Genomic DNA, 27,082 nt, shown 5'->3' on the forward strand with positions numbered 1-27,082 from the left:
GATTATTTGATTTCATGTTTTCGGTTCACATGCACCAAGAAACACACAAAAACCATTGTGATTTAATATTGTAACACTTCTAGCCTGGCCGTAATCTCTGCATTGACAAGGCACATGGGACAAGCCTGTAGGTTAGGTTCATTTTGGACATTTCTGTTGCCACTACTTTTTTTGCAGTAATGGGCAGGTTTACATTATTTGTGAATTGAAATGTATGAACTCAAATTTGTCATTTCATAATTTTATGTGTCAGATTTCTTATGCCTTTTTGCTTGTGTTTACAGTACAGAAGAGCTTCAGAAACCTCAATTTCCCCACCAGGATCCAGCATCGGCTCCCCCAATCGGGTTATCTGTGTAAGTGACTTGCAGTGACAGGGTGACAGGACAGATATTCATGCAAATGTCATTAGCCAGACTTGACAGACATAGCTTCCAAACTATCCTATTTGCTATATCAGGGCGTGTTGATATTTGGAATATTGGGTTGGGTTTCTATGGGCTGATTCCTTCCTCATTTAGGCTACTTTCACACTCGCGTTTGGTGCGGATCCGTCATGGATCTGCACAGACGGATCTGTTAAGATAATACAACCGTCTGCATCCGTTCAGAACGGATCCGTTTGTATTATCTGTAACATAGCCAAGACGAATTCGTCTTGAACACAATTGAAAGTCAATGGAGGACGGATCCGTTTTCTATTGTGCCAGATTGTGTCAGAGAAAACGGACCCGTCCCCATTGACTTACATTGTGTGTCAGGACGGATCTGTTTGGCTCAGTTTGACAACAAGCAGCGTTTTGGTGTCCCCCTCCAAAGCGGAATGGAGACGGAACGGAGGCAAACTGATGCATTCTGAGCAGATCCTTTCCCATTCAGAATGCATTAGGGCAAAACTGATCTGTTTTGGACCACTTGTGCGATCCCTGAACGGATCTCACAAACGGAAAGCCAAAACGCCAGTGTGAAAGTAGACTTAGATGGATGATTATTGTCTGTTTTGTCACCTGAGCTCTACATTTCCTTGCAAAGACATTTTTATAGAACAGGAACAAGGAAAATTCTTCACTTCCTAGAAAACAAATCCACCATTAATCCTGGGAATGGAGGGGACACAGTGCTGATGTAGTGCTGCGTTCCTTTCTAAGTTTTCCCCAGTATAGTAATAATAGTACAGCCGGCTGTGCAGGGAACAAACGCTGATCCCATTTACTTAAGTTGGGGCCGTGCTGAAGTTCCCTTCACAGGAGATGATGGAGGCATCACTGGTCTGGGAAAATAGTGAAGGAGGGCCCAGCACTAAACCAGATCTGAATACTGATCATAAGGTGATGGCGTATCCTAGTTTTAACATGGAATAAAAAAAAATTAATCTAACCTAAGCAATGTCAAACTGTATTGGCCCAGGTCATGATATTAGATGGACTCCAATCGGAAAACTATTCCTTCATGCATGCTTCCCTGGCTTATGTGTAACGCGCATTGTTAACCCTTTCAGCCATATTTGTGAGCTGTGTTCTTCCATAAGTCATGACTCATTGAAGGTAAATGGTCATGCGGTGTCTGGAGAATAACCCCCTCAGTAAATATGGGCTCTTGTCACCTGTTCTTTTTCTCCCTTCTCTTCCTCCTTTTCTCTCAGGCTAAAGTAAACAATGAGATTCTAAATTACAAGGACTTAGCTGCCCTCCCTAAGATTAAAGCAATCTACGCAGTGCAGCGCCCTGACCTCATTTCTTACGAGCCTTATAGCAGATACACGTCGGATGAGATGCTGGAGAGATACAGCTATGGGGAGGTACAATAACATTATTACTTAGCCTGCTGGTGCAGCTCACTCCAAACATAATCAATCCCTCCTGCACAGCATTGTCAGGATGTCTTTGACTTCCCTTAGAGTTTATGTGAACTACAATACCTAGCATGTACTGAAGCCACATCATCAATATAGAATTGTTGTAGTAAAACCCAAACTGGAAAAGTATTGTGAAGAAAACCGTACTGTTTCTTTTCAACAGTTCAGGTGATGTTCAATACTGCTGCCCTGACATAGTAATATGAACATCTACCTAGACGTCGTCTTCAGATAATGCATTGTCATATATTCCTGTCCATTGAAATATATAGAATGCATGCTCATCTACTGCCCAATACTTATGTATCTTAGACTGGAGTTGTCCATGTCTAGAAAAGCAGGCTATTTTCTTCCAGAAACAGCTCAACACCCATCCATGGATCTTGTTGTGTGGTGCTGTTTTTGGAAGAAAGAAGTGTTTTTAACTTTAAGTGACTGTATTTAAGGACAGTGCATCTACAGGTATATGGGAAGCCCAGCTATTGATAAAATCAATCTCTCTTCACCTCATCTAGCATACATCTCTATCTACACCAAGCAGATGCTCACTTTTTCTTGCTTTCCAAAGGATATCTATGAAGGAATGGATCTCCGTCAGAGAAGGTCATCAAGCCCAGGATATATTGATTCTCCTCTCTACAGCCATCGAGACCTCTCTCTCACCATGCCACGCTCTCCCCAGCATTACTATATGTCAGGTAAGCTATTCCCTCTCCATTTATTGTATTCTCATCTCCCGCTAAACTATTTGTTCTAATTTCACCAATAGACAATCACTTCATTTTCTTAGCTGTCCCTCTGCTGCATCTTTATCTATATTATCTCAAGTTGATAGATGATCCTGGGACCTTATTGTGGAGATGCCAAGGTTTCTCTTAACCCTAGAGGGTGGTTGAGTCTGTTCACATGAAAATAAATCTATTCCAAATGTAGCCTTAGAAATTAGAATACACATCGTAAATTGCGGGTTTAGCAAATCACACTCGATAATCTCCAAGACTCCAAGATTCAATAATCTCCCCATATGCAGTGATTTTAACAGCACTATATTCCATTGTCTTATTATTGAACAGTGCTACATACAAAGACCATCTATAATTTCTTGCTATTGATATCATGTATCACTATAACTCTATTTAATCCATAAGTGATGACATAATTCCCTGTACACATAGTATATAGAGTCAACAAAACCATCCCATCTTGACTATGACGTCCCACTGATTCTTGGCATCTCACTATTTCTGCTTTGTCTTTTTTCTTCTCTTATTTCTCACTGTGTGTCCTCTTTCTTCTTGCTTTCTCACGTCACTCTTAATGCCCTTTGATGCTTATCCATTCTTTCTGCCTTTCAATCCACATTCACAAAACATTTTCCAGGCACTGAGAGTGGTCGTAACTCCCCTTACTATAGCCAGGTAGATGTACGTTGCTCTACACCGATTCTTTTTCAGACTCCTCGACATTTCCACATACCAGGTAGGAAGCAAAGGAGCTGTCCCTAAAAAGAGACAGTCAAGCTATACATATAATATGTTGTATAACCAATAGAATAGAATTCAGGATACTGAATGCTACTGGCTTTAATGCTACTACATAAGTAGATAGATAGATAGACTGTCTCTGTTGTCTGTGGGGTGTGACTGATATTGTACAACCAGACACAACCCATGGACAAGAGAGGCGGTGTTTCCCGAGAGGAAAAAAGGCAGTTGTCAGATATATTTCTATGCTGGCCTATGGTCTTGCACTTTCCTTCAAGCCTAGGGCCACTTCCTTCACAACATCTTCATATTACCTTCACAATAGCACTCTCACAACCTCCTGGTAACTTTTTATCACACAGCCTTGACTGAACACTTTTCTTCTTGACTCATCTTTACTCCTGTTTTTCCTAACTCATCTTGGCTTCTCCCTGTTGTCATGTCACTTCTCTGTCTCTTGTGATCAATGTCTCCTGTACTCTCCCCTCTATTCTGTACACTCCCTCTTTCACTTTTCCTCCTGTCTTTTTCCTCCCTCTTTCCGTCTTCCTTTTCCTCTCTCCTCACAGCTGCCGCAGAAAGTAACATATATCGGAAGCCTCCTATCTATAAGCGTCATGGTACTGTTTAGTCCCGCATGCATGCTGTACCTAGCCGTATCCCATGCGTTGCAGTGCTTAGCCAATGATGCATGTCTCTTAATATGCAAACTCCATATTTTGCATGGTTAACATGGGTTTAATATAGTGCATAATTTGGAGGATAGATGCATGATCTGTGTTTAAACCCATGTTATTAACCCTGAAATGCTTTATTTTTCCATCCGTCATTAGTCTGAAGATTAGTGAATGATTGTATCATAATTTGTAACTAGAAATGTCAAGTTTTGATACGTGTAGTATCTGCTGTAGTACAGTACGTTTAGAGTACGTCTAGACTGGTTTTTATGGACATTAGGTCAGCTGGTTTAAGGAGTGCTAAACCATAAACCCTTTGAATGGTACAATTGACTTCAGTCGGTCCGTGGTCTGCATTTGCAGCCAAGAGTAGGACATATTCTATTCTTTGCGGAACAAATATATGGATACAGAAAGCACATTATCATAAGTACCACCATCTTTGGGGTTCTGGGTAACAAAAACTAAAGGGCTTGTCCAGGATTTTGATATTGATGGCCCTTCCTCAGAGGTCCAACTCAAACAGCTGATTGGTGGGGGTGTGGGGAGTCAGAGAATATCCTGAGAATAGGCCATCAATATGAGAATCCCAAACGACTCCTTTAAAAGGTTCTTCCCATCTTAACATTTATGCAATTTCCACAGGATATGCCATAAATGTCTGATAGGTATTGGGAGCCCCCGGATCCAGAGGCTGGTGTGAATTGAGAGGTGGCTGCGCATGTACGTCTCTCTCCATTTACTTCTATGGTAGTTCTCAGAACAGCTGAGCATGCTTACTCAAAGCTGTAATCTAAAACAAACATTTTGATAAGTACCACCATCTTTGGAGGTATAGGTAATCATAACTAAGTTTGAAGGGGTATTCCCATGTGGACGTTTCTAGTATATTCATTTCTATAGGAGTGCTCAGATTATTTTTGAAGCTCACATAGAAAAGAATGGAGAAAAACTGGCATGCATGGCCACCTCTCCACTCACAACAGCTGTGAAATGGTGGTTGGTCCCCCACCTTTCTCAAAAAAGGTTTGGGTCCCAGAGGTGGAACCGGTACCTATTGGACATTTATGGCATATCTTGTGGAAGTGCCGTAAATGTCCAGATGGCAATAAACCATTAAAATATTCAGCTTTTCATGGTAAATATTACATAAAGGATTGCTTAGATAACTCAGAAATGTGTTAATATTTCCAGAGGGCCTCAAACAAGAAATATGCCACATAAAATAGAGACCATAAGGGCAGACGTTTAAGAATGACTGATACTAAGGAACAATAGATTGTATTGAATTACCCAGCAGAGGTGACCATAGCTGTACTCTCATAGCTATGTCTTAATCACCGAGCCTCTCCTCCCTGTATCAGTTTCTTCTACATGCCTTCAGTAATAAGGCTGATGTTATCAGGGAGGATTTATAGTGGCTAACAGCCAACGTATCAAAACTTTACAATGGCCTCCTTCTTTGGTAGAGGAAAATCTATGCGCAAAAAATGAAACAGCAAATTCCTGCAGAGCCGGTGAAATATTTTGAATGCCTTGCAGGGTGTCATGGTTTAGTACTGCTTGCCGGTGGAGAGCCTGCCGTCCTAGGTGAAAGATAAGTTATGTGTCTTTATTGCCTGTGAGTGGTCGTGGTGAAGGTGTTGTCATGAATAAATCACAGAACTGTGACCATTGACAGATCTTTAAAAACTGTTGCTGTCTCTTCTCTCCCACCTCTCCCTTGTCTCTGATGGGCCGCCCCTGTGTCATGGTGTAAGTAAGAGCTTTATTCCTTTTCTCTGTTGGAAATATGGCTGTTGTCCAGCCACTTACTTACTAATGCGCTGACCTGTGCAAAATATAAGCACTTCCTCAGCATTCTCCTGCTGCATGCATTTATGTCGGCTCATACTGGACATGGCTGCAATTCTCAAACATATATGTGTCCACAACTTCATCTGTCATTGCTGTCTGTGTCTCTAAAGATATATACTGTATATGTGAACCGTTCCTGATGTATATTCAAGTGTATTATAAATGGGTATAGCTAGGGAGCAGGATGGGTGTTGGGTGCAGGAGGAAGTGCCAACAGACTCTGTTTTGGTCATGTTTTAGATACAGACCTAAGGGCCTTTAAAGAGGTTATCCAAGTTCTATAATGCCCCTCCTATATGCCCCTCACAGAGGTTGTACTTACCTCGCGTCGCCTCTGATGCCAGCACAGCCGCCGCTGCATCTCCCAGTCGTCTATCATCATATTTGTACCTGTATGCCTGACCTGGCATCTGTGGTGGTCGCATATTCATATGTGCCCACATTGCTGCGAAAAAGTATGTTTAAATATATGCAAATGAGGCTCTAGGAGCAACGGGGGCGTTGCCTTTACTCCTAGAAGCTCTGCTCTCTTTGCAACTGCCACGCCCTCTGCATTCTGATTGACAGGGCCAGGAGTGATTACTTTTACACTGCCTGGTCCTGTCAATCAAAGTGCAGAGGGAACAGCAGTTGCAGAGAGAGCCGATCCTTTAGGAGTAATGACAATGCCCCCGTTGCTCCTAGATGCTTGTTTGCATATAATAAAACATCATTTTTCTCAGCAATGTGGGCACATATGAACTTGGGACCAACACAGATATCTACAGCTGTCAAGTGCACATGCAACAGGTCAGCCAGTTTTATAGGTACAAATCTAATGACAGAAGCCCTTTAGTGGGTGTCAATAATTGGAAATGAGGAAGTTCACAATCATTGCCTGTTCTTGAGCTGCATTTACAAGCAGCAATGATCAGCGATGTATGGGAATGAACGATTGTTCCTGCGATCATTCGTCCCCATAAAGTTTCACAGTTTTTCTGTAGCATATCCCTTTTTACGAGGATGATTTGCTTCCAATGAATGAGGATTTCAGATGCATATTGAAAGACTATGAATTGACTATAATGAGTTCCATCAGGTTTCCATTCAGGAGACTCATTTTACTGGACTCTTTTGTCTGATATTTATGATGTCTTTATATTTATTTGTCTGATATGTATGACGTCAGATTTATGAAATCTGAGACTGAGGCCCCCAATGGATCCTCTGATGCAGATTTAAACAAGGGCTAATGATACACAGCTAGATAGACAGACAGAAATAGATAGATGATAGATAGATAGATAGATAGATAGATAGATAGATAGATAGATAGATGATAGATAGATAGATAGATAGATAGATAGATAGATAGAGTTGTGGTTGTCAGTCTTTTCCAAATGCTGGAGAAGTGAATAATTGCATGTTCCTCCTGATCTGAGTAGTATAACAGATGCACAACCTCATCTGATTATTCACTCTGTTTTCTATCAGATGATCCCAATGAAGCAACAAAGAGCAAAACAAGTGACGATCTTGTGCACACTTCAAAATATCTGCCTCCGTATTCTCCAGATCCCTATTACCAGTCAGAGCCTGAGTATTGGATGTACTCACCAAAGAGTAAGAGACAATCATCTCCAGTATCTTTCTAAGGCCTCATGCACACGACAGTATTTTTTCACGGTCCGCAAAACGGGGTTCTGTTGTTCCGTGATCCGTTTCCATTTTTGTTTCCGTGTGTCTTCCTTGATTTTTGGAGGATCACCAGACAAGAAGGAAAAACTCGTTTTGGTGTCCGCCTGGCCGTGTGGAGCCAAATGGATCCGTCCTGACTTACAATGCAAGTCAATGGGGACGGATCCGTTTGACGTTGACACAATATGGTGCAATTGCAAACGGATCCGTCCCCCATTGACTTTCAATGTAAAGTCAGGAGTCCCTATTAATAATATACCATCGGATCGGAGTTTTCTCTAATCTGATGGTATATTTTAACTTGAAGCGTCCCCATCACCATGGGAACGCCTCTATGTTACAATATACCATCGGATTTGAGTTAGATCGTCAAAACTCAGATCCGACAGTATATTCTAACACAGAGGCGTTCCCATAGTGATGGGGACGCTTCAAGTTAGAATATACTAAGAACTGTGTACATGACTGCCCCCTGCTGCCTGGCAGCACCCGATCTCTTAGAGATCAGGTGCTGCCAGGCAGCAGGGGGAAGACCCCCCTCCCTCCCCAGTTTTAAATTAATTGGTGGCCAGTGCGGCCCCTCCTCCCTCCCCAGTATTAAATTCATTGGTGGCCAGTGCGGCCCCCCCTCCCTCCCTCCCCTGTATTAAATTCATTGGTGGCCAGTGCGGCCCCCCCTCCCTCCCCTGTATTAAATTAATTGGCGGATGACAATCTTGTGTGTATCCGTGTTTTTTCACGGACCCATTGACTTGAATGGGTTTGCGAACCGTTGTCCGTCAAAAAAATAGGACAGGTCCTATTTTTTTGACGGACAGGAAACACGGATCACAGACGCGGATGAACAGCGGTGCATTTTTCGAGTTTTCAACGGACCCATTGAAAGTCAATGGGTACGCAGAAAATCACGGAAAACGGAACAACGGACACGGATGCACACAATGGTCGTGTGCATGAGGCCTAAGGGTCAGGGAGTGCTGTAATAATGCTGTGTGCAGAACTTGTATAGCAATAGGTTTTATTATAATTATTATTCATTTTATTGGAATCCAGTTGAACATGACTACACCATCACTAGAGTGTGGGCAAACTTATAGAAACCCACAAAAGCAATGAAGCAACTGCAGATGAAGAATTGACAAAAGGGTATTTCTCGTCTTGAAAGAGAGGCATATAAAGGGCACTGTGCACTTTCACACCCTTGAAATTGAGTACTGTAACTCTAAATACATTAAACGTAATAAAAACAAACCCTACAGAGAAATAAGAGTATGGATTAGCTAGTTGAGCAGGCCAGCGAGTGCACCCCAAGAAGACCGTTAGATATAGTCAGGGGTCGCTATAGAATGCAGTTCGACTGATATGGATACAAATTCTATTATACCCTAAATACTGAATTGAAGGGGTTTTCCGAGATTTTGATATCCTTTTAATTTCCTGAGGATAGGTCATCAGTATCTGATCAGTGGGGGTCCAATAGATGTGAATGGTACTGAGCGCGATACCAAGAGCAGCCACTATAGAATGTATGGCGCTGTGCTTGGTAAGCTGCGAGAAGGCCGCGGCACTCACAGGAGCACCAGTGCCTTCTCAAACAGCTGATGGTGAGGGTCCCGGGTGTTGGACCCCCACCGATCAGATACTGATGCCTATCCTGAGGATAGTTCATCAGTATCAAAATCTCGGAAAACCCCTTTAACAGCGGTGTGTAAATACAGGCTCAGACTGGCCCACAGGGGAACAGGTGAATCCTCCAGTGGGTCCCTAGTCCCCCACCCCATGCACAAGAATCTGAGAAATGGCAGTGCTGTTTTGCATTATGCCTCCCATCTGGCAGGTTACACCTCTATCCAATGAGAGGCAGGAATATATTCCAGAACACTAATAATACCTACCACTGGTTGTCGCAAGCTAGCCTTCAGAGGGCAGGAGCTGAGTTGCTATGGCGACCAATTGTGTGTCTCCTAGCCTTTTGCTTTCTTACAGTGTTCCGTATAAAGCTATCAGCACCAATGGATCTGTGCTAGGTAAGTATTGCGTGTTAAAACAGAATGCTCACACTGATTGAAGCAGATCCTGATTCAGAGCGGGATACATATACATATCTAAGTCCACCCGAATCCTTTGTATAGTAATCAGTTGTCAGTCCAGGCTGACCGTATTACACTAATTTAGCAGTGACAATAATTATCAGTCCAAAAGGAGAACCTTCTAAAGGAGGCAGAATTATATTGATGTCTGTATGGGAAATATTATGATTTATGTGCATAACTAGATATTGGTTACTCAAGATCTGGAGAAAATTGTGTGAGGGGTCCAGGGGTTCATAAATACCACAAAAATAGAAAATGAGGCCTTAAACAATCTGAGTAGGGACAAGACAAAAGATACTAAACCCAATAATAAAGGGGGTATTGTCATTCCTGATAAATGGGACTTTAAAGATATGTCCCTGTCCTGCTTATCAGACCACACCGTCTATAAAAAAAAAAAATATAGACTATCCCACCAATAAATATGTACAAGAACTAAAGGGGATTGTTTCCTGAACGCTGGTTAATGATCTGGTGAGTAAATAGGAGGCAGATTTTTTAATACCCAAACACCCAGTGACTGAGCCCTTTTATACCCTACCCAAAATACATAAAGAAACTAGACCCTCCAAAGGGCAACTGATCGTCTCAGCCATAGAGAGTGTTAATCAGAATGTTGGCCAGTATGTGGATGAGATCCTTCACCCTTTCGTCTTAAAGCTACAATCTTACATTAGGGATACAGCTGACCTGTTATAGAGATTACATTTCATATGCATGGAGGCTTCTATTGTATCTTCAGATGACAAGAACCACTGGCAAAAAATTATCTGCCTATAGTTAAGATTCATAGATGACATTTTTGTACTTTGGGCTGGAACTAGTGTGATTTACAGAAATTTGTAGAGAAGATCAATAACAACAATCTCAGACTGAGATTCACTAGTGAGATCCATGAACAACAATTAGCATTTCTGGATTTTCTTATTAAACGTGGCTCAGGGGAAATGATTGAGAAAGAAGTATATCGTAAAAGCAAGGCTACCAACAGTCTTTTGAAATGGCATAATGCCCACCCGTATGTTTTCAAATAAGGTATTCCTAAAGGGCAATTCCTGAGCCTGCGCAGGAACTGCTCTAATTTGAAATCATTTAAAAATCAGGCCATTGACCCGAGGGAGCGTTTTTAGGCCCGTGGTTATTCGGAACATATCTATAGAGGGGCCTTTTCTGAAGCTCTTGCTCAAAATTGTACTGATCTCCTAGTCCCTAAACAGAGGACACCATGAAGATGATCAGGAGGATTGGCCTTTTGGACAGGGCACACCAGGAAGTCAAAAAGATCATAGCAAAACACTGGGATATATTAGAAGACAATCCAGACCTGGTGGCCATTATAGCCAAAAACATACAGATTACTTTTAGGAAAGGCCACAGTCTAAAGCCACTACAGTAACCACTATACCCCAGCCCCATAAAGCGTCACATGGTTGGAATGCACACCACAGGGAATGTTCTACTGTGGAGACATGTGTATCTCATACAGACCAAACACATCAATTTCGAAAACAGGAAGACAATTTTATATCAAAGACTTTATTCATTGTAAATCCACGGGAGTGATCTACCTGGCATAATGTACCTGTCCACTTGTCTTTATTGGAAAAAGTAAGCATGAACTGCATCACAGAATCAGGAAGACACACCAATATCCAGGCATGTCCACTTGGTACACCAGGGCAATCCAGATTCCATGCGCTTTATAGGCATTTCCACAAATGAGGAGGGGATTGGGATCAGCAAATCTTTCAACTAGAGTGCCAATTGGAATAACGGATGAAGTCTGTATCACCCAGTGGCTTGAACGAAAACCTAAATTTCATTTAGCGTACCTACTGTATATTTGGTAGACTGCTCCTCCAGTAACCCTAATGTCTTCCCATAATGCACTTTAACTGTTTGTCCTTCATGAAGGATGGTAGTTTTTAGCTTGTTCTCAAACATTTTGTTGGCAGCGCTTTTTAGTTACTCGAGGGAGCATAATCATTTACTATTTCATCATGGCCGCCATCATGACAGGGTAATAGAGCAAGAGACCTTTCTATCTACCTATACCACTCTCTCACAATTTGTAATTTATGCATATAAATCATAATACTCCCACACAGACGTCAGTATAGATATGCCATCTGTCAGTATAGATATCCACTTTTGGACTGATTATTAACACTGCTGCAAAATTAAAGGGGTTCTCCGGGTTCAGGGAGGAACCTGGATATAATCTATTCTTTATTCTTTTACTATATTTGAGTGGAGCATCTTTGCTCCGATGCTCCCTCTTTCCTTGCTTTGCATCGAGCAGCACAAGGTCTGTTTGTTTACTGCCGGTGACATACCCGTCTTCACAGCACTATGCTTGGTGGAGACTTCCGCCTAGCAGTGGGCCCGGTGGCGTCAGCAGCACAGATGGCTGGTATATAGCGCTGCCGGAGGCTGTTTTGAAGGTGGCTGCTGTGCTAATTTGCATAGTACCCACCTCCAAAACAGCGTAGGGCAGCACTATAGGCCAGCTATTTGTGCCTGTGACGTCACCGGCTCACTGCTAGGCGGAAGTCTCCACCAAGCATAGTGCTGTGAAGACGGGTATGTCACCGGCAGTAAACAAACAGACCTTGTGCTGCTCGATGCAGAGCAAGGCAAGAGGGAGCATCGGAGCAAGGAAATACTCTGATGCTCCACTCAAATATAGTAAAAGAATAAACAACAGCTGAACCCCTTTAATGTAATACGGTCCGCCTGGACTGACAACTGAATAATATACAATTGATTTGGGTGGACTTAGATATGTATATGTATCCCATTCTGAATAGGGATCAGTAGGCATTCTGTTTTCTAAGTGATACTTACCTAGCACAGATCCATTTATAACTTCAGGCTAGGAGACACACAATTGGTCTGTATAGAAACTCAATTCCTGCCCTCTGAAGGTTTGCTCAAAACAACCAATGGGAGGTATTGTTAGTGTTCTGGAGTGTATTCTTCCCTCTCATTGGATAGAGGTGTAACTTGCCAGATGGGAGGGGGCGATAGCCTTTATATAAATACTACTGTGAGCGGAGCATAACACCACTGCCAGTTACTTCAGATACAGACAGCTATGCTGCCAGAAGCTGGTGAAGCGCATAGGAGTAGGAAGGTGGTGTTGAGGGCTTTGCTAGTTCGAGTAGGGAGAGGTTCAAGTAACAGGTCCAGGGGTCGCTCTTATGAGGGGGGTGCTCTGTTTAGCATCCAGCAAAGGGTTTATGGTGGATTTACATGGGCAGATAATCGGGCAGATTATCATGGATGAACGTTCCTGCAGATGCTAATTCCCGACAATCTCCCTATCTAAACGTGCAATCGATCGATGAATGAGTGAAAGGCTCATTCATTGGGTGAAACTGTCATTAGTGCAGGCACGTAAATTATCGTTTCTGGGCAGCATATTGTGCTGTCTAACCATTGATCTGGTGCCCAGAAACAATGCAGCGGTATGACGACAGATCGCAATAGAGATTCCTTCTCATACCGTGGAGATGACGGTAAATACATGTAAATGCAGTGCTTCACCTCCACTGAGCGAGCAGCCAGTTGTTGGAAAGAATGCTTCCTTCGTGGGAGTCTGCTGCTTCTCTATGTTGTGCCATTCCTTTATTATTTCTAGTAGAAGTTGTGAATGAATTGCTGCAGTAAGGATACAGAGGGGTATTACCAGTTGGGGGGGGTGTACCTACCCAGTCTAAAAATGCCAGCACTGATTGGATAGAGTCAGACTGTGCAGGTACACATGCCCAACTGGTAACACCCCTCTGTATCCTTACTGCAGACTGCTAGCAGTTCATTCATAACGTCTAATATAAATAATAGAGGAATGGCACAACATAGAGTTATAAGAATAGATGTCCAGAATTGTTATTACATGGGGAATGCATGAAACTATTATAACATGAATGTCAGAAGTGGTGAAAGGCCCTCTTTAAGTGAGCATTTAGGGTGTCACAGAATTTGTATCCATATCCAACTACATTCCATAGCGACCCCTGGCCATATCTAATAGTCTACATGAAGTGCACTCGCTCACCCATACGCTTATTTCTGTGTAGAGTTTGATAGACCCTAAATAAAAATGACTTTCATCTATTTTATTAGAGTCCCCCTCTCTCTATACATGAACATTTCTTCTCTTGCACAACAATTGTGCCATATTTATAATGTGATAACTAGTACGGAGACTAGACTATAGATAGTCTTATTGTGTAATCCTCCTATATTACAATGGACTTTCTATAAGTCCTATTTTGCTGTGATAGGAACCGCCTGGAGCTGTTATCCCCTTCACACTATTGTTTTCAGGCTACAATACAATAGCATATTTGACTCTCTCATTTGTCCTGCAGTGCCTCGAGCGCGGAGGTTCTCCTCAGGAGGAGAGGAAGATGGTTTTGATCGAAGCATGCACAAGGTATTACTGGTGTTAAGTATCAAAATGCGTCACATAGTGTGTGGAAGACTATAAATCCTGTATTATAGTAGTAGGTTTCCTCGTGTGGTCATAGCTTTATTTTCTCCTGTGCCGCTGTTTTGGGTGTTGATCAGTGGTTGCACCATGCTAACATAGTAATTGTATTTTGCTCTTCAATAGTCTCACTGGAGACAATCTTTGTATTATTGCTGAAATGGGGACAAGTGCCCACGTTCTTATTAAAATTTGTGAGAAACTATATTTAAAAGGTTGTCTGGGATTAATAAAAACGTTGGCATCCCCTGTACATAAGCCAAAATATCACCCCTTTTCTCCCCTACCTCTTCCAGTGCTGCTATACATTCCTTCCTACTGCTGATATCATCTATTTGGCTGGAGTGGTGGCGGTCCATGCAGCCAATAAATGGCATCAGCAGTATACAAGACACCACTGCTGAGGCCAGTGATTGGCTGCAGCAGTGACCTGTATGCATAGAACATCACCGCTGCATCTAAGAAAACAAACAGCTGCAGGGAGGATCGCAGGGCAGCTCTAGAAGAGGCAAGAGAGAGAAGGGGTAAGTATTGCTTCTTTTGTTACTTTAGCACATATACAAAGGACTACCTAAGTATATATATAACTCGGACAATCCCTTTAAACCTGTTCTATCTGATCTTGGTATTAAACTCTTCCTGACATATTATTTAATAACATAAGGTAGGTCATAAAACATTGATTTGTAGTGGGCCGACTGCTGGGAGTGGGACCTTCACCAACCCCATTAACAGTCCATTTTAAGTCACGTTGCATGGGATCCCAATCTGATCCCAATCTCTCCACTGATGTAAATGGGTGTTACACAAAGATATTCAAGGGGAATATCACAACTCAGCTTTGTGACAAAGAACATTTAATTCATTCTAGCAACTGTTTGTCTTGTGCTATCAGTCTGTAGATAAAACAATACCAAATATCTCTTACTTCCTAGCTCCAGGGAGGGATTGGGAGAATGATCCTGAAGGAAGAGATGAAGGCTCGGTCGTACATTGATCCTTGGACCCCTCCTCGAAGTTCGGCAGGCAGTAAAGAAGCTCTGCACAATGTCGGCTATGATAATGGATGTAAGAAACTTAAAGGGGTTGTCCTGCTATAGTATATTATACACTAAGTATATTTATATACAGATATGTACACCCTATGAACACCCTTCTAATTAGAGATCCTCCACAAGTACATAAACTTATGTAACCTCCATTGACATGTATTAGAAGTAGAAAACATAGCATTGAAGAGCTTGTGACTTTCAGTATAGCACTTTCATCAGATATCTGTCCTATTGGTGCTAAGAATGGGTGGAGGAATTGTGAAGAAATGCTTATTGTCTGCTTCATGGATTCAGCATCCACCTGAGCATGCAAGCCTATGATCACCATACGTAGCTGACGTAATGTACACATATAGAATTGAAAACCATGGGACAGCTAGAGAAATAAATGTATCTTATGTATCATTATCATGTGTCGTGCACATCAGCTATAGTGTGCACCTTCAGGAACCATGGCGTGGAAAATAAGACTCCATCCTTTTGTCTTGCAGCTCCCAACAAGTGTTACCTTGCAGACAATGGTAAGTATATGTATAATTCTCAGATATAAACTTTATATCCATATGAGAAATACTATATAAAAATCATCAACCCACATCTAGTGCCTTCTGTAAAAATTCTTATACAAAATAAGAGATCTATCATTTTTATTTTACTCACCTAGTGCTGACATTTTCTATATAGCGTCAGCCATGTGCGGTCCTCAAAATGCAGAATGCACACGGCTGTTTTGTGGACCCCAAAACATTTACGGTCATTTGAATGTAGCGGGTTATCCAATTTCAAGAAACCCCTCCACATGTGCCTCACCGGTAATATACTTACCCCGCTCCCTGGGCCGCTCCTGGTCCCCACATCACCACTGTTGCTTCTCTCTGTACAGGGATAAAAAAAATTCAGTGTCAGGGGGGAGCAGCCAATGGCAGGCGGGTACAGGGACGAGCCTCCCTAGCATCGCGGGTGATGCTAGGGAGGCTCGTCCCCGCGTGCCATTGGCTGCTCCCCCCCCCCCAACACCAGATGTTTTCATCCGTGTGCAGGAAGAAGCAGCAGCGGCGATGCGGGGACCAGGAGCGCCGCCGGGAGTGGGGAGCTCGGTAAGTATATTACCGGTGACAGGCCCGGCAGATGTGGGGAGTTTTCTTGAAATTGGATAACCCCTTTAATCTGATGTTGTTTTAGAAAGAGGTGAAGGGAAGAAAAGACACAATGCACCACAAAAATCCCTATTTGCAACTCGGTGCACCACAGGGCTTCATACGATCAGAATGTTACACCATTTATACCACCTTGGAGCTGGTATAGTTTTTATCCAAAATATGTGGCAAAAACTAAGACTAAAACTCTAAATTCAAAATAGGCGCAGACAAAAATCTGGCGCAACAGTCGTCTAAAAAAACTTGTGTCTAGCATGTCATAACTGAAAATTGTGGCACATACACTTTATATATTCAGACCCTGCACAAATCTAGACACAGTCCAGATGCAGTGACCTTGATACATCTGTCCCAGTGTGCATATAGGACCTTTGGCACTCTAGTGGCTGTGAAACTACAACTCCCAGCATGCAAACGTGCTCAGCAGTTCTTATGACTCCTATAAAAGTGAATGGAGCATTCTGGGAGTTGTAGCTTCAGAACACCTGGAGTGCCGGAGGTTGTTGATCCCTGATTTATTGCTTTTCTGACACCCAGAATGCTGACTACTATCACAAACTGCTGTACCCCATGATTTGAGAAGATGCATATTATTTTGTTACTGTGCTACTACAACTGATATAAACTTTCCGTCTTTCCAGATCCCCTGATCTCCAAATCTGCCTCACTCCCTGCCTACCGGAGGAATGGACTTCACAGGGTACAGTAGACAGGATCTATATGGGGAAGGCCTAAATACATTACAGGAGATGCATCAACATTGTCTTAAAATGCAGCAAAATTAAAATGAAAATCAGGTTATACACTTGAATTACAGGTGTAGCAGTCACAGATATAAAATTCCACCATGCAGAAGTTTAGATACAGGACCTTTACATGCACCTCATTTTTCATCATGGCAGCACACTTTCCTCTTCTCCTTAGCCCTCCCATTACATGGCTCCTGATTAAGAGACCTTTGTAGGATGAGGCTAAATGGAGGAAGGCCTCCTGACACTGCATGCTGTACTGCTCTAGTCTATCTATTTAGTAGCTCTAGAAGAGCTACTAAACTGGTACATGGATTGCAGGATAAAACTTACCAGGAAAGATTAAAGGACCTTAACATGTATAGCTTGGAAGAAAGAAGAGACAGAGGGGATATGATAGAAACTTTTAAATACATAAAGGGAATCAACTCGGTAAAGGAGGAGAGCATATTTAAAAGAAGAAAAACTACCACAAGAGGACACAGTTTTAAATTAGAGGGGCAAAGGTTTAAAAGTAATATCAGGAAGTATTACTTTACTGAGAGAGTAGTGGATGCATGGAATAGCCTTCCTGCAGAAGTGGTAGCTGCAAATACAGTGAAGGAGTTTAAGCATGCATGGGATAGGCATAAGGCCATCCTTCATATAAGATAGAGCCAGGGGCTATTCATAGTATTCAGTATATTGGGCAGACTAGATGGGCCAAATGGTTCTTATCTGCCAGCACGTTCTATGTTTCTATCGGAGGAACTGAGTACAACAATGTGGCCCTTGTCAAAATCTGTCAAATCCTTATGCTTGCTCATTTTTCCTGCTTCCACATATCAATTTCAAAAACTGACTCTTCACTTGCTGCCCAGTATATCCCACCCCTGACAGGTGCCATAGTCGCATGTGGCTGGCATGTTCTTCCCGTAACTGGTATACACTTCTCTAATATATTTGGCGCGGTGTGCATATTTTCTTTCCTCTTTTTGGCACCTTTTTGCAGCTTCCTATTTACTATGTATGTATTTCTTACAGCCACCCAGCGCCGAGCTTTTCCATTACGATAGTGCCAACGCTGTCAACTGGGGCATGAGAGGTAATTATCATTTTAAGTGCTGCATGCTTGAGGGCCTTTCTCATCTGCATAAAGCAAAATAGACATGACTGAGGCGTTAGGAAGGGGTTCCTATCTGGACACATAGTGCGAATGCAGGCCTCTAATATCATCATATGCGGTAGATAAAGGCTGTGATAGTGCAGATAATGCTGTGAACAAGAGGGAAGGCTTCACATTCCAAATTGCATCTCTTCTCTTCATGAAAATACATTCAAGCATCGCCTCTGAGCCTGACTGAAAAGCAGTATGAACCTGCCCCTCGCTAGAGCATCCTAGTATATGTATAATTAAAGAAGTACTCCACCCATTGTAGATGTTATGCCCCAGTTCCCCATCTAGCGTTAGTATTTTGTATCTGCTTGTATGGTCAGCCATTTACTCTGTCCCATTCTACTTTATTGCAGAGTACAAGGTGAGAAGATCTACGGTGTCTTGGTGGACAGGACTGTTACCATGGCAATGCACCATTACTCATCACCAGATGAATCTGCCGTTCTGCCTTTACATGTCCAGTCATCCGCAGTTCCAAGGACCTTCTTCATTTCCTGAATGGAGATCAATAGCATTTTAGCCACCTACCTCAATCTGCTTTGTGGCTGACCTGCACATTGAATCTTAAGCAGGAGATTAACCCCGTATTCAGTAAAGGATAGAATCTATCTATCTATCTATGTCATATCTATTTATCTATCTATGTCATATCTATTAACTATCTATCTATTGTGGGGACTCGCTCTGGTAGTCAGGACAAGCGGACGCATTATAGAGGCAAAGACCAGTTTATAACGCAAAAACTTCAGTGTTTATTCACACTTGTTGCAAGTACACAGTATGACAGTTCATTTGCAGTATTGGTGTTAGTTTACACCCAGATAACTCAAAAAACAAAAGTCACCTTTTTTCCTGGGTGTTAATCCACACCCGACCGGCATAGCTCAGAACAGAGCAGTCCTCCCGCCTGGCACAAGGCTCAGATCCCTGTACAGAGATTGCCAGAGCTCCAATGTCAGAGAGAGATCATTCCCAACACCTGACACTGCTGGCTGTTTTTTATAGGCCTGACAAAACCCGGCCTGGAACGTGGGGAGTAGTCACCCACCCAGCATTTTGACTACTCCCAGTAAGAGCCGTCCCGGATCAGCTATTTAAAGCCATACTAAATAGCAAAGTGTCAAACAGCAACTGCTGCTGACACATGAAAACTGGCTCTTACTCCACCGAGGTCAGGAACCTCAGTGACACATACCTATCATCCACGATCATTCCTTTTACTTTCTTACACTATCAATCAATCTATCATCACATGTCTGTCTATCTATATCTATTATCTATCTACCTGTACAATTTTTGCTAATTAACTATTGTTCCTCTTGGAAATGGTTCAACCAAATACATTATCATAGAAATATATATTTACTGTTTACATAAAAAAAATCCCAAAAAGTAAAAGTGGCCCTATACGTGCCCTTACAGTATATACCTATAGGTGTTCTGTCAGGTTTGTGGATTGGGTCTCGGATACTTGCACCTGTTTTCCTACTAAATGTTTTCTGTACGATGAACCTTATAAAAGCATTCACTGACCATCATGTATCACTATAGGTCATAGAACTGTACCTTGAAGACATCAGATACAGCTTCTGTCCTCACCACGCCTTCCTTAATTATGTAGAAGGCATTTTAGGGTATGGCCACACTGTGCGGTTGTGATGCGGTCCTGATGTGGTTACCACATGCATAATCATGCATTAAGGGTGCATTTTTTTTATCTGCCACTTGTTTGAACTGTGAATTTTCCACGTTTTTTAGCATTCTGATCATTTCAAATAATGACGCCTGTGGTAAAACATATTCTGCAAGTGGCTACTCAACTGTATAACTCATGCAGTCAGCAGCCACAAGCAGCAGGACATTTCTTGCATGCGGTCAATCAGGTGCAGTCATCATAACTTTGAAAGTGCCAGGTCTATCTCAGGAACCTGTTTTCACATTGACTTCTATTGGAAAATGAGATGCTGCGGTTCCTAACCGCATCATGACCACATCACGACCATGCCATGTGGCCGTACCCTTAGATTCTGGAGAGCTTTTTATCTCTAGTGCTATAGTACTTTGGATGCAGTAAAATTATTTCATAAACTGAATGTCGACCTTAGAAAGGGGTATTCCCATCTCAGACATTGATGGCATATCATTAGGATATGTCAGATATGTGGGGTCCCTACCTCTGGGGGCCACTCCTATCTCCAGAACGAGGCCCTTGAAGTGAAGAAGAGCTCACCATGCTTGCGCAGTATGCTCTCCATTCACTGATATGGGACTCCCAAAAATAGACGCGCGAGCGCACACGGGCCCTGCTATTTTCAGAAGTTCCATAGCTGTGAATGAAGAGTAGAAATGTAGAACTCACATGTTCATTGTATCAATGTCTACACATTTCAGTGTCCTACTAACTCAGAACCTCATCAGGAGCATACGAGAGCTAAGGCATATTAATATGGCGTGGTGTAAAGTACGATAACCACCACTGATATCGTGTGGTTAGCTCAGGCCTCTGGCACTAGTATGGATGTCACTGGAACACATAGGGGGTCATTTATTATCCAGAAATACACCTATATTAGGTGTATTTCTGGCGCAGATTGTAGCGCAAAAGTTATTTTCCCTGCTTAAGCCAGGTCTAAAAAAGTAGGCGCGGCGTGGGCAGGGAAGGTTGTAGGCTGGCAGGCCCGTCTCATTTACCATTTTCTACACCTGTTTTAGGCGTAGAAAATGGTCTAAATATAAGCCAGCGAGGAAGCCTGGCGCCTCTTAATAACTTCATCGGATACACCGCCATATATAGGAGTTATTAAGACTGGCGTCTAAAATGCCGGTCTTAATAAATGCCCCCCATAGAGTGTACCTAGGGGGGCCAGTGTTATAACATACTAAGTTTGTTTTGCCCTCACCACTGCGGGGTCTCTACAGTTACACTCATCCTGTGAGAGGCACAGGAGGTCAACGCTGTGAGATTACCAGAAATAGACGAGCCGACGCTCAGATATTTCCTGAACTCCTATAGTGATGACTGGAGGGTGGCTGCACATGCCCAGCTGACCTCTCTTCCCTTTGGGAGCCCCGTTCTGGAGGCAAGAGGGAGTATGTGAGGTGGGACCCACACCTTTCTGATATTGATGGCTTATCCTAGATGGGAATACCCCTTTAACATCATGACAATTATAGGTCCAAGATTCTGTACCGATTAGTTATTTAATACATGTTTATATTGTCCGGGGCTTTCATAGTCACGGTTAAATGATGCTGCCTGCTGCCACCATTAGGGGGAGCATGCTAGTCGAATTATTCTACCATACAGACACTGATAATTGACAAAATAAGTTGTATAAGAATATGCACATTATGCATGAGTCCTCTTCTCTATATAGAGAATAGTGTGGCAGTCTATAGTATATGGTATACTTAATGAAGCATTATCAAACATACTATAGTTGTGTGGAACATTACCATTTATTTACCTTTATTTTATGTTGGACAATCTGGTCCTGATGTCAAGGTTAACAGAACAAACCTAGATTTAACAAAAGACTTAGCAATTAACCCCTTAAGCCTTTTTTGGAGCCCTACTTCCCGTCTTTGCAATTTTATACCTCCCAGTTGCCGACATTCCTTTAGTTTTCTCCTGGCAAGTTGTGATTCGTATTCCGAATATGACATGCAATTCCAGATTCCATGCTGGTGTGTTTTATCCAGTTGTTGAATATGATTATGTATGGCTAATCTAAGGTAAGGGCTACGTGGGGACTTTGGTCATGGAAATCTCACACAAGTCACACAACCAAAATCTTTTGTGATTTGTGAGTTGCGCAAATACTTTTGGGTGGGATTTTTGTGCAAATTAGGCTTTGCGTTGAAAGTGAGTAGCGACTTGTATAGAGGTCTGTGCATTAAAAGTCATATGCAGTTTGCAAGCAAAAGTCCAGCAGATTGAATATTTGCTACTGTTGGATTGCTATTGCATTGTATGAGTCACAAAGTGCCAAATTGACAATTATTGCAGTTGTGATGTTGCAATGCGACATTTTAATCTTTATGTCGTGTGACCAGTGTGGCCCTGCAGCCCTAGCCAAACAGTGCAGACCATCTGCTGGAAAGTAATTCTACAACTGTAATAAACTAATGTCTTCTCTCTATAGATTTACCCATATGAATTACTCATGGTGACCACTAGAGGGAGGAGTAGACTACCCAAAGATGCAGACAGAACTCGACTGGAGGTCAGTAATGGAAAGATCCCATAACAGATGTCTACAGCTAAATGCTGTAATATAACTTTCTACAGAGAATAATATGGTGACAGTTACGGTAACAATTAGTATTTCTTCTATGATACGGATGGCTTTACATCATACCACAACTAAAGACTCATGGAGCAATTGTGCATGCACAGCAGTGTGAAAAACATATCTGTGACTGCAGAGCAGTGTGCAGCTATACCATAATTGTGGTATACTACACATGAAATAGTGAAACCCCATATACCGCATAATAGGCACATGACAGGTGCCACATGAATGGCTGCATCCATATATTTCAAGATAGTGGCAGGAATATACCACAAGGGACATTTTTGTAGTCAAAAATGTATCAAATATACAATGTTTGATGTGTTTTTTTTATTGTTAGAAAGAACTTTGTCTAGAGATTATTGCATTTTTACACCACCCTTTTACTGGGGTAAGATTGCGGCTTTTTTTGCAACTTTTTGAAAAGATACAGTTGATAAATCTGGCGTACAAACTACAGATTGGTGTGGTATTAAAAAGCAGGAAGTGCTCAACCCCATATGGGGCATCTATACAGGGGGGGCAGATCCTGCACTTGTGGCCCGCTGCTAATGGAAATCCCTAGCAAAAATGCATACAATGGAGGATGCCTGCAGCGGACCACAAGTACCACAATGGACATCCTACACAGGATAGCAAATGTGTGGATGTCATAAACAGTAAAAATAATATAACAGTAACAAAGACAGGTGCACTCTGCGGTCGTACTAACCCTCAGACTGATGTAAAATTGAGAGATTAGCCAACATATCCTGCTTGGAGGACATGTCTGAGCCCGAGCACCGCACCAAGGTTTCTAAAGTAGCTCGGGACCTATCACTAAACCTACCTGTGCCATATGGGCAATACCAGGAGCCAGTGGGCGAATTACAGGTGCGCAAGGTCCGACTCACAGCAATCTCCCAGTAACCTCCAGCATGTGACCATGCATGCAGTGGGAGGAGGTAGAGAGCTCTGAGCCCCACCCAAGACTGGCTGATATATCCCAGGCCTCACATGTGCACCAGAATGCTGCCAGTGGATGGAAATGAAGGCACATTCAAACTAGGAGTTTCTACACCTCCAAAAAATTCAATATACAAACTACAGATTGGTGTGGTATTAAAAAGCAGGAATTGCTCAACCCCATATGCAGTGGGGCATCTATACAGGGGGGGGGGGGGGGGGCAGATCCTGCACTTGTGGCCCGCTGCTAATGGCAATCCCCAACAAAAATGCATACAATGGAGGATGCCTGCAGCGGACCACAAGTACCACAATGGACATCCTACACAGGATAGCAAATGTGTGGATGTGATAAACAGTAAAAATAATATAGCAATAACAAAGACAGGTGCACTCTGCGGTCTTTACACCTCATATTGGTGTAGAAATTGAGAGATTAGCCAACATATCCTACTTGGAGGACATGTCTGAGCCCGAGCACCGCGCCAAGGTTTCTCAAGTAGCTCGGGACCTAACGCTAAACCTACCTGTGCCGTATGGGCAATACCAGGAGCCAGTGGGCGAATTACAGGAGCGCAAGGTCCGACTCAATTAAAGGGGTTGTCTCAATTCAGTGAATTACATTTATCACGTTTTCCGAGATTTCGATACTGGTGACCTAACCTTCCACCCCTGCAGCTGACAGAAGTTGATTTTTAACTTCATTTTTTCAATACTGTCAGCTGAGGAGTGGGAGGGGGTGTGGCCTAACCATATTGGGGGCGTGTCCTTTTAAACAGCTCACTCTAAGACAGCAGCACTGTGCTGTTTGAGCTGCAGGGAGAAAGTCACCGTCCCTCCCACCCCTGCAGCTGACAAAAGTTGATTTTTAACTTCATTTTTTAAATCCCTGTCGGCTTGGAGGGGGCGTGGCCTAACCAGATCGGGGCGTGGCTTAGCTGGACCTAGAAGTTGATTTTTAACTTCATTTTTTCAAACTCTGTCGGCTGAGGAGTGGGAGGGGGCGTGGCCTTTTGAACAGCTCACTCTAAGACAGCAGCACTGTGCTGTGCAGCTGAGAGAAGTTGATTTTTACCTTCATTTTTTAAATCCCTGTCGGCTGAGTGGGATGGGCGTGGCCTTACCAGATCGGGGGCGTGGCTTAATGGGACCTAGAAGTTGTTTTTTTTGTTTTTTTTAAATACTTTATTGTTTTTTACAGATTTAGTACAATAGACAGTCTAATTTGCTTTACAATGAGCAACAGCATATCCACAATTATACATAGATATAATATTCCCACCCCGCCCCACTGCTTGTCTCTGTCAGCTGAGGAGTGGGAGGGGGCATGGCTTAACTGGATCATGGGCGTGTCCTTTTGACCAGCTCACTCTAAGACAGCAGCACTGTGCTGTCTGAGTGTGAGCTGCAGGGAGAAAGTCACCCTCCCTCCCACCCCTACAGCTGACAGAAGTTGATTTTTACCTTAATTTTTTCAATCCCCGTCGGCTGAGGAGTGGGAGCGGGCATGGCCTAACAGGATGAGGGGCGTGGCTTAGCGGGACCTGGGGGCAGGGTTTTAGGTTCGTCTTTTGAGGGTGGACACATTGTGGCAAGGGGCGTGTCTGGGCTCCTTCCTGCAAGAGTGATGCCCCTCTGGGCATCTTACTGGCTCTTTAATAAACTGGATTTTCAGAGGATAAAAACATCTATTGCTGCAACAAAGGCACATCTGGAAATAAGGTACTAAGTGCTATTAGGCCATGGCTTTACTTCAATTATCCTGGTGACAGATTTCCTTAAAGCTCACCTACAGCAGTGAAGAAAAATGGCTGGGTTGTTATGGGAACCTGGTGTAAAACTGTGTGTATGTGGAGACTAAGGGCCTGCGAGCTTCTATTGGCTGATAAGGGTCATGTGACCAAGCTTCTATTGGCTAATGCATTTTTTGGGAATATCTCAGGAACAGTACATCCTAGAGAGCTGAGACCTGGTCTAAAACCTTCCCGGACACCTGATGTACCTGTGTGCCAAATTTCGTGATTGTAAATGCGACGGTGCGGATTCCTTTAGCGGACATACATACATACACACACACATACACTCAGCTTTATATATTAGATCACCAAAGTGCTGCCATACAGTCCAAAAAGGGGTTGTTTCTATAATATTAGTCTGAGTGCACATTGTCCTGAGATTATTGTCTTGTCCAGATATGTCTAACACAGTTTTAAAATACCACTATATACGAGATAAATGAAATTATGCCTGAATCTCACCCACACACACAATATTTAGCATACTGGCAGACATTGCAGCATCCCTGTGTGATTGAACATGTGGCATCATATAGCCGCACAATTTTGAAGGCAATACCTAACAAAATTATGTGCCCATTGGTCACCACATGTGGACTGCGTCTTGCGTGCACATGGTTGCCACAATGTCTGTCTATTCCTCTTAGGAGTTGTCTAATTTGGAAAATCGATTTTAAATACCATATTAGGGAAATCTTATTAATATAGCGGGTCTCCCAGATATCCAGGGTGGATGGTGGCTACAAGAGCATCTCTCGCTCTTGAAGACCTGACATGTCTATGTGTGACATGAACAGCATAGTTCAGTGGGAACTATGTGATACTTCATTTCCCCGGTGGGGGGAGATGCAGTGGATTAAACACTTTCTGCTGAGTTCCCCCACATATTACAGCTGATCGCTGGGGGCTCCAGCAGCAAAACATCCTGAAATCAGTTTATTATTTGGACACCCTTCTAACAAAAAAGGAATTTCCAAAGGGGACAGTCCCTTTTTAACTAGTAATATCATCTACCTCATTCTGTTTGACACTTTTTTTGACAGAAGATAAATCAAGCTCAGTCCTCACCAAATAGTCATGAACAGCATAAGGCTACTTTCACACCTGCGTTCGGGTGTCCGCTCGTGAGCTCCGTTTGAAGGGGCTCACAAGCGGCCCCGAACGCATCCATCCAGCCCTAATGCATTCTGAGTGGACGCGGATCCGCTCAGAATGCATCAGTCTGGCAGCGTTCAGCCTCCGCTCCGCTCAGCAAGCGGACACCTGAACGCTGCTTGCAGCGTTCGGGTGTCCGCCTGGCCGTGCGGAGGCGAGCGGATCCGTCCAGACTTACAATGTAAGTCAATGGGGACGGATTCGTTTGAAGATGACACCATATGGCTCAATCTTCAAAACGGATCCGCCCCCATTGACTTTCAATGTAAAGTCTGGACGGATCCGTTCAGGCTACTTTCAGACTTAGAATTTTTTTCAAACTATAATGCAGACGGATCCGTTCTGAACGGATACAAACGTCTGCATTATAGGAGCGGATCCGTCTGAGCAGACATCAGACGGACCCGCTCTGAACGCTAGTGTGAAAGTAGCCTAAGATCGCAAAGCTAATTAGCTTTAGGGGATATTACCATTGTAAACATCTATGGCATAACAACAGGTTAGGTGAAGGTCCCGATGTAAGACCCTTATGGCATATACCCTATATATGTAAGATGGGAATACCCATTTAATCTTTAAAATAAACAACAAAATTGACAACATAAGTTGGATAGGCATCCATGGACCTCATGGCTGTGG

General features: G+C 42.9%; 1 protein-coding gene across 4 annotated transcripts in view; it reads left to right on the top strand.

The window, feature by feature from the left end:
- Positions 1-27,082, top strand: part of ABLIM3 (actin binding LIM protein family member 3) — a 236,793-nt gene that overhangs the window by 200,055 nt on the left and 9,656 nt on the right. For 2 of the 4 annotated variants that reach the window (XM_040406436.1, XM_040406438.1), the window contains exons 9-19: positions 285-356; positions 1,643-1,798; positions 2,424-2,553; positions 7,347-7,475; positions 14,020-14,084; positions 15,074-15,206; positions 15,682-15,711; positions 16,989-17,047; positions 18,120-18,180; positions 18,606-18,613; positions 22,398-22,478. In XM_040406436.1, coding sequence (XP_040262370.1) covers positions 285-356; positions 1,643-1,798; positions 2,424-2,553; positions 7,347-7,475; positions 14,020-14,084; positions 15,074-15,206; positions 15,682-15,711; positions 16,989-17,047; positions 18,120-18,180; positions 18,606-18,613; positions 22,398-22,478 — 924 coding nt within the window. The remainder of the gene's footprint in view (positions 1-284; positions 357-1,642; positions 1,799-2,423; positions 2,554-7,346; positions 7,476-14,019; positions 14,085-15,073; positions 15,207-15,681; positions 15,712-16,988; positions 17,048-18,119; positions 18,181-18,605; positions 18,614-22,397; positions 22,479-27,082) is intronic. The other 2 variants (XM_040406441.1, XM_040406445.1) reach the window with 2 other exon arrangements.

This window comes from Bufo bufo, chromosome 1 (genome assembly GCF_905171765.1).
Source record: "Bufo bufo chromosome 1, aBufBuf1.1, whole genome shotgun sequence".
In the NCBI taxonomy this organism is placed as follows: domain Eukaryota; kingdom Metazoa; phylum Chordata; class Amphibia; order Anura; family Bufonidae; genus Bufo; species Bufo bufo.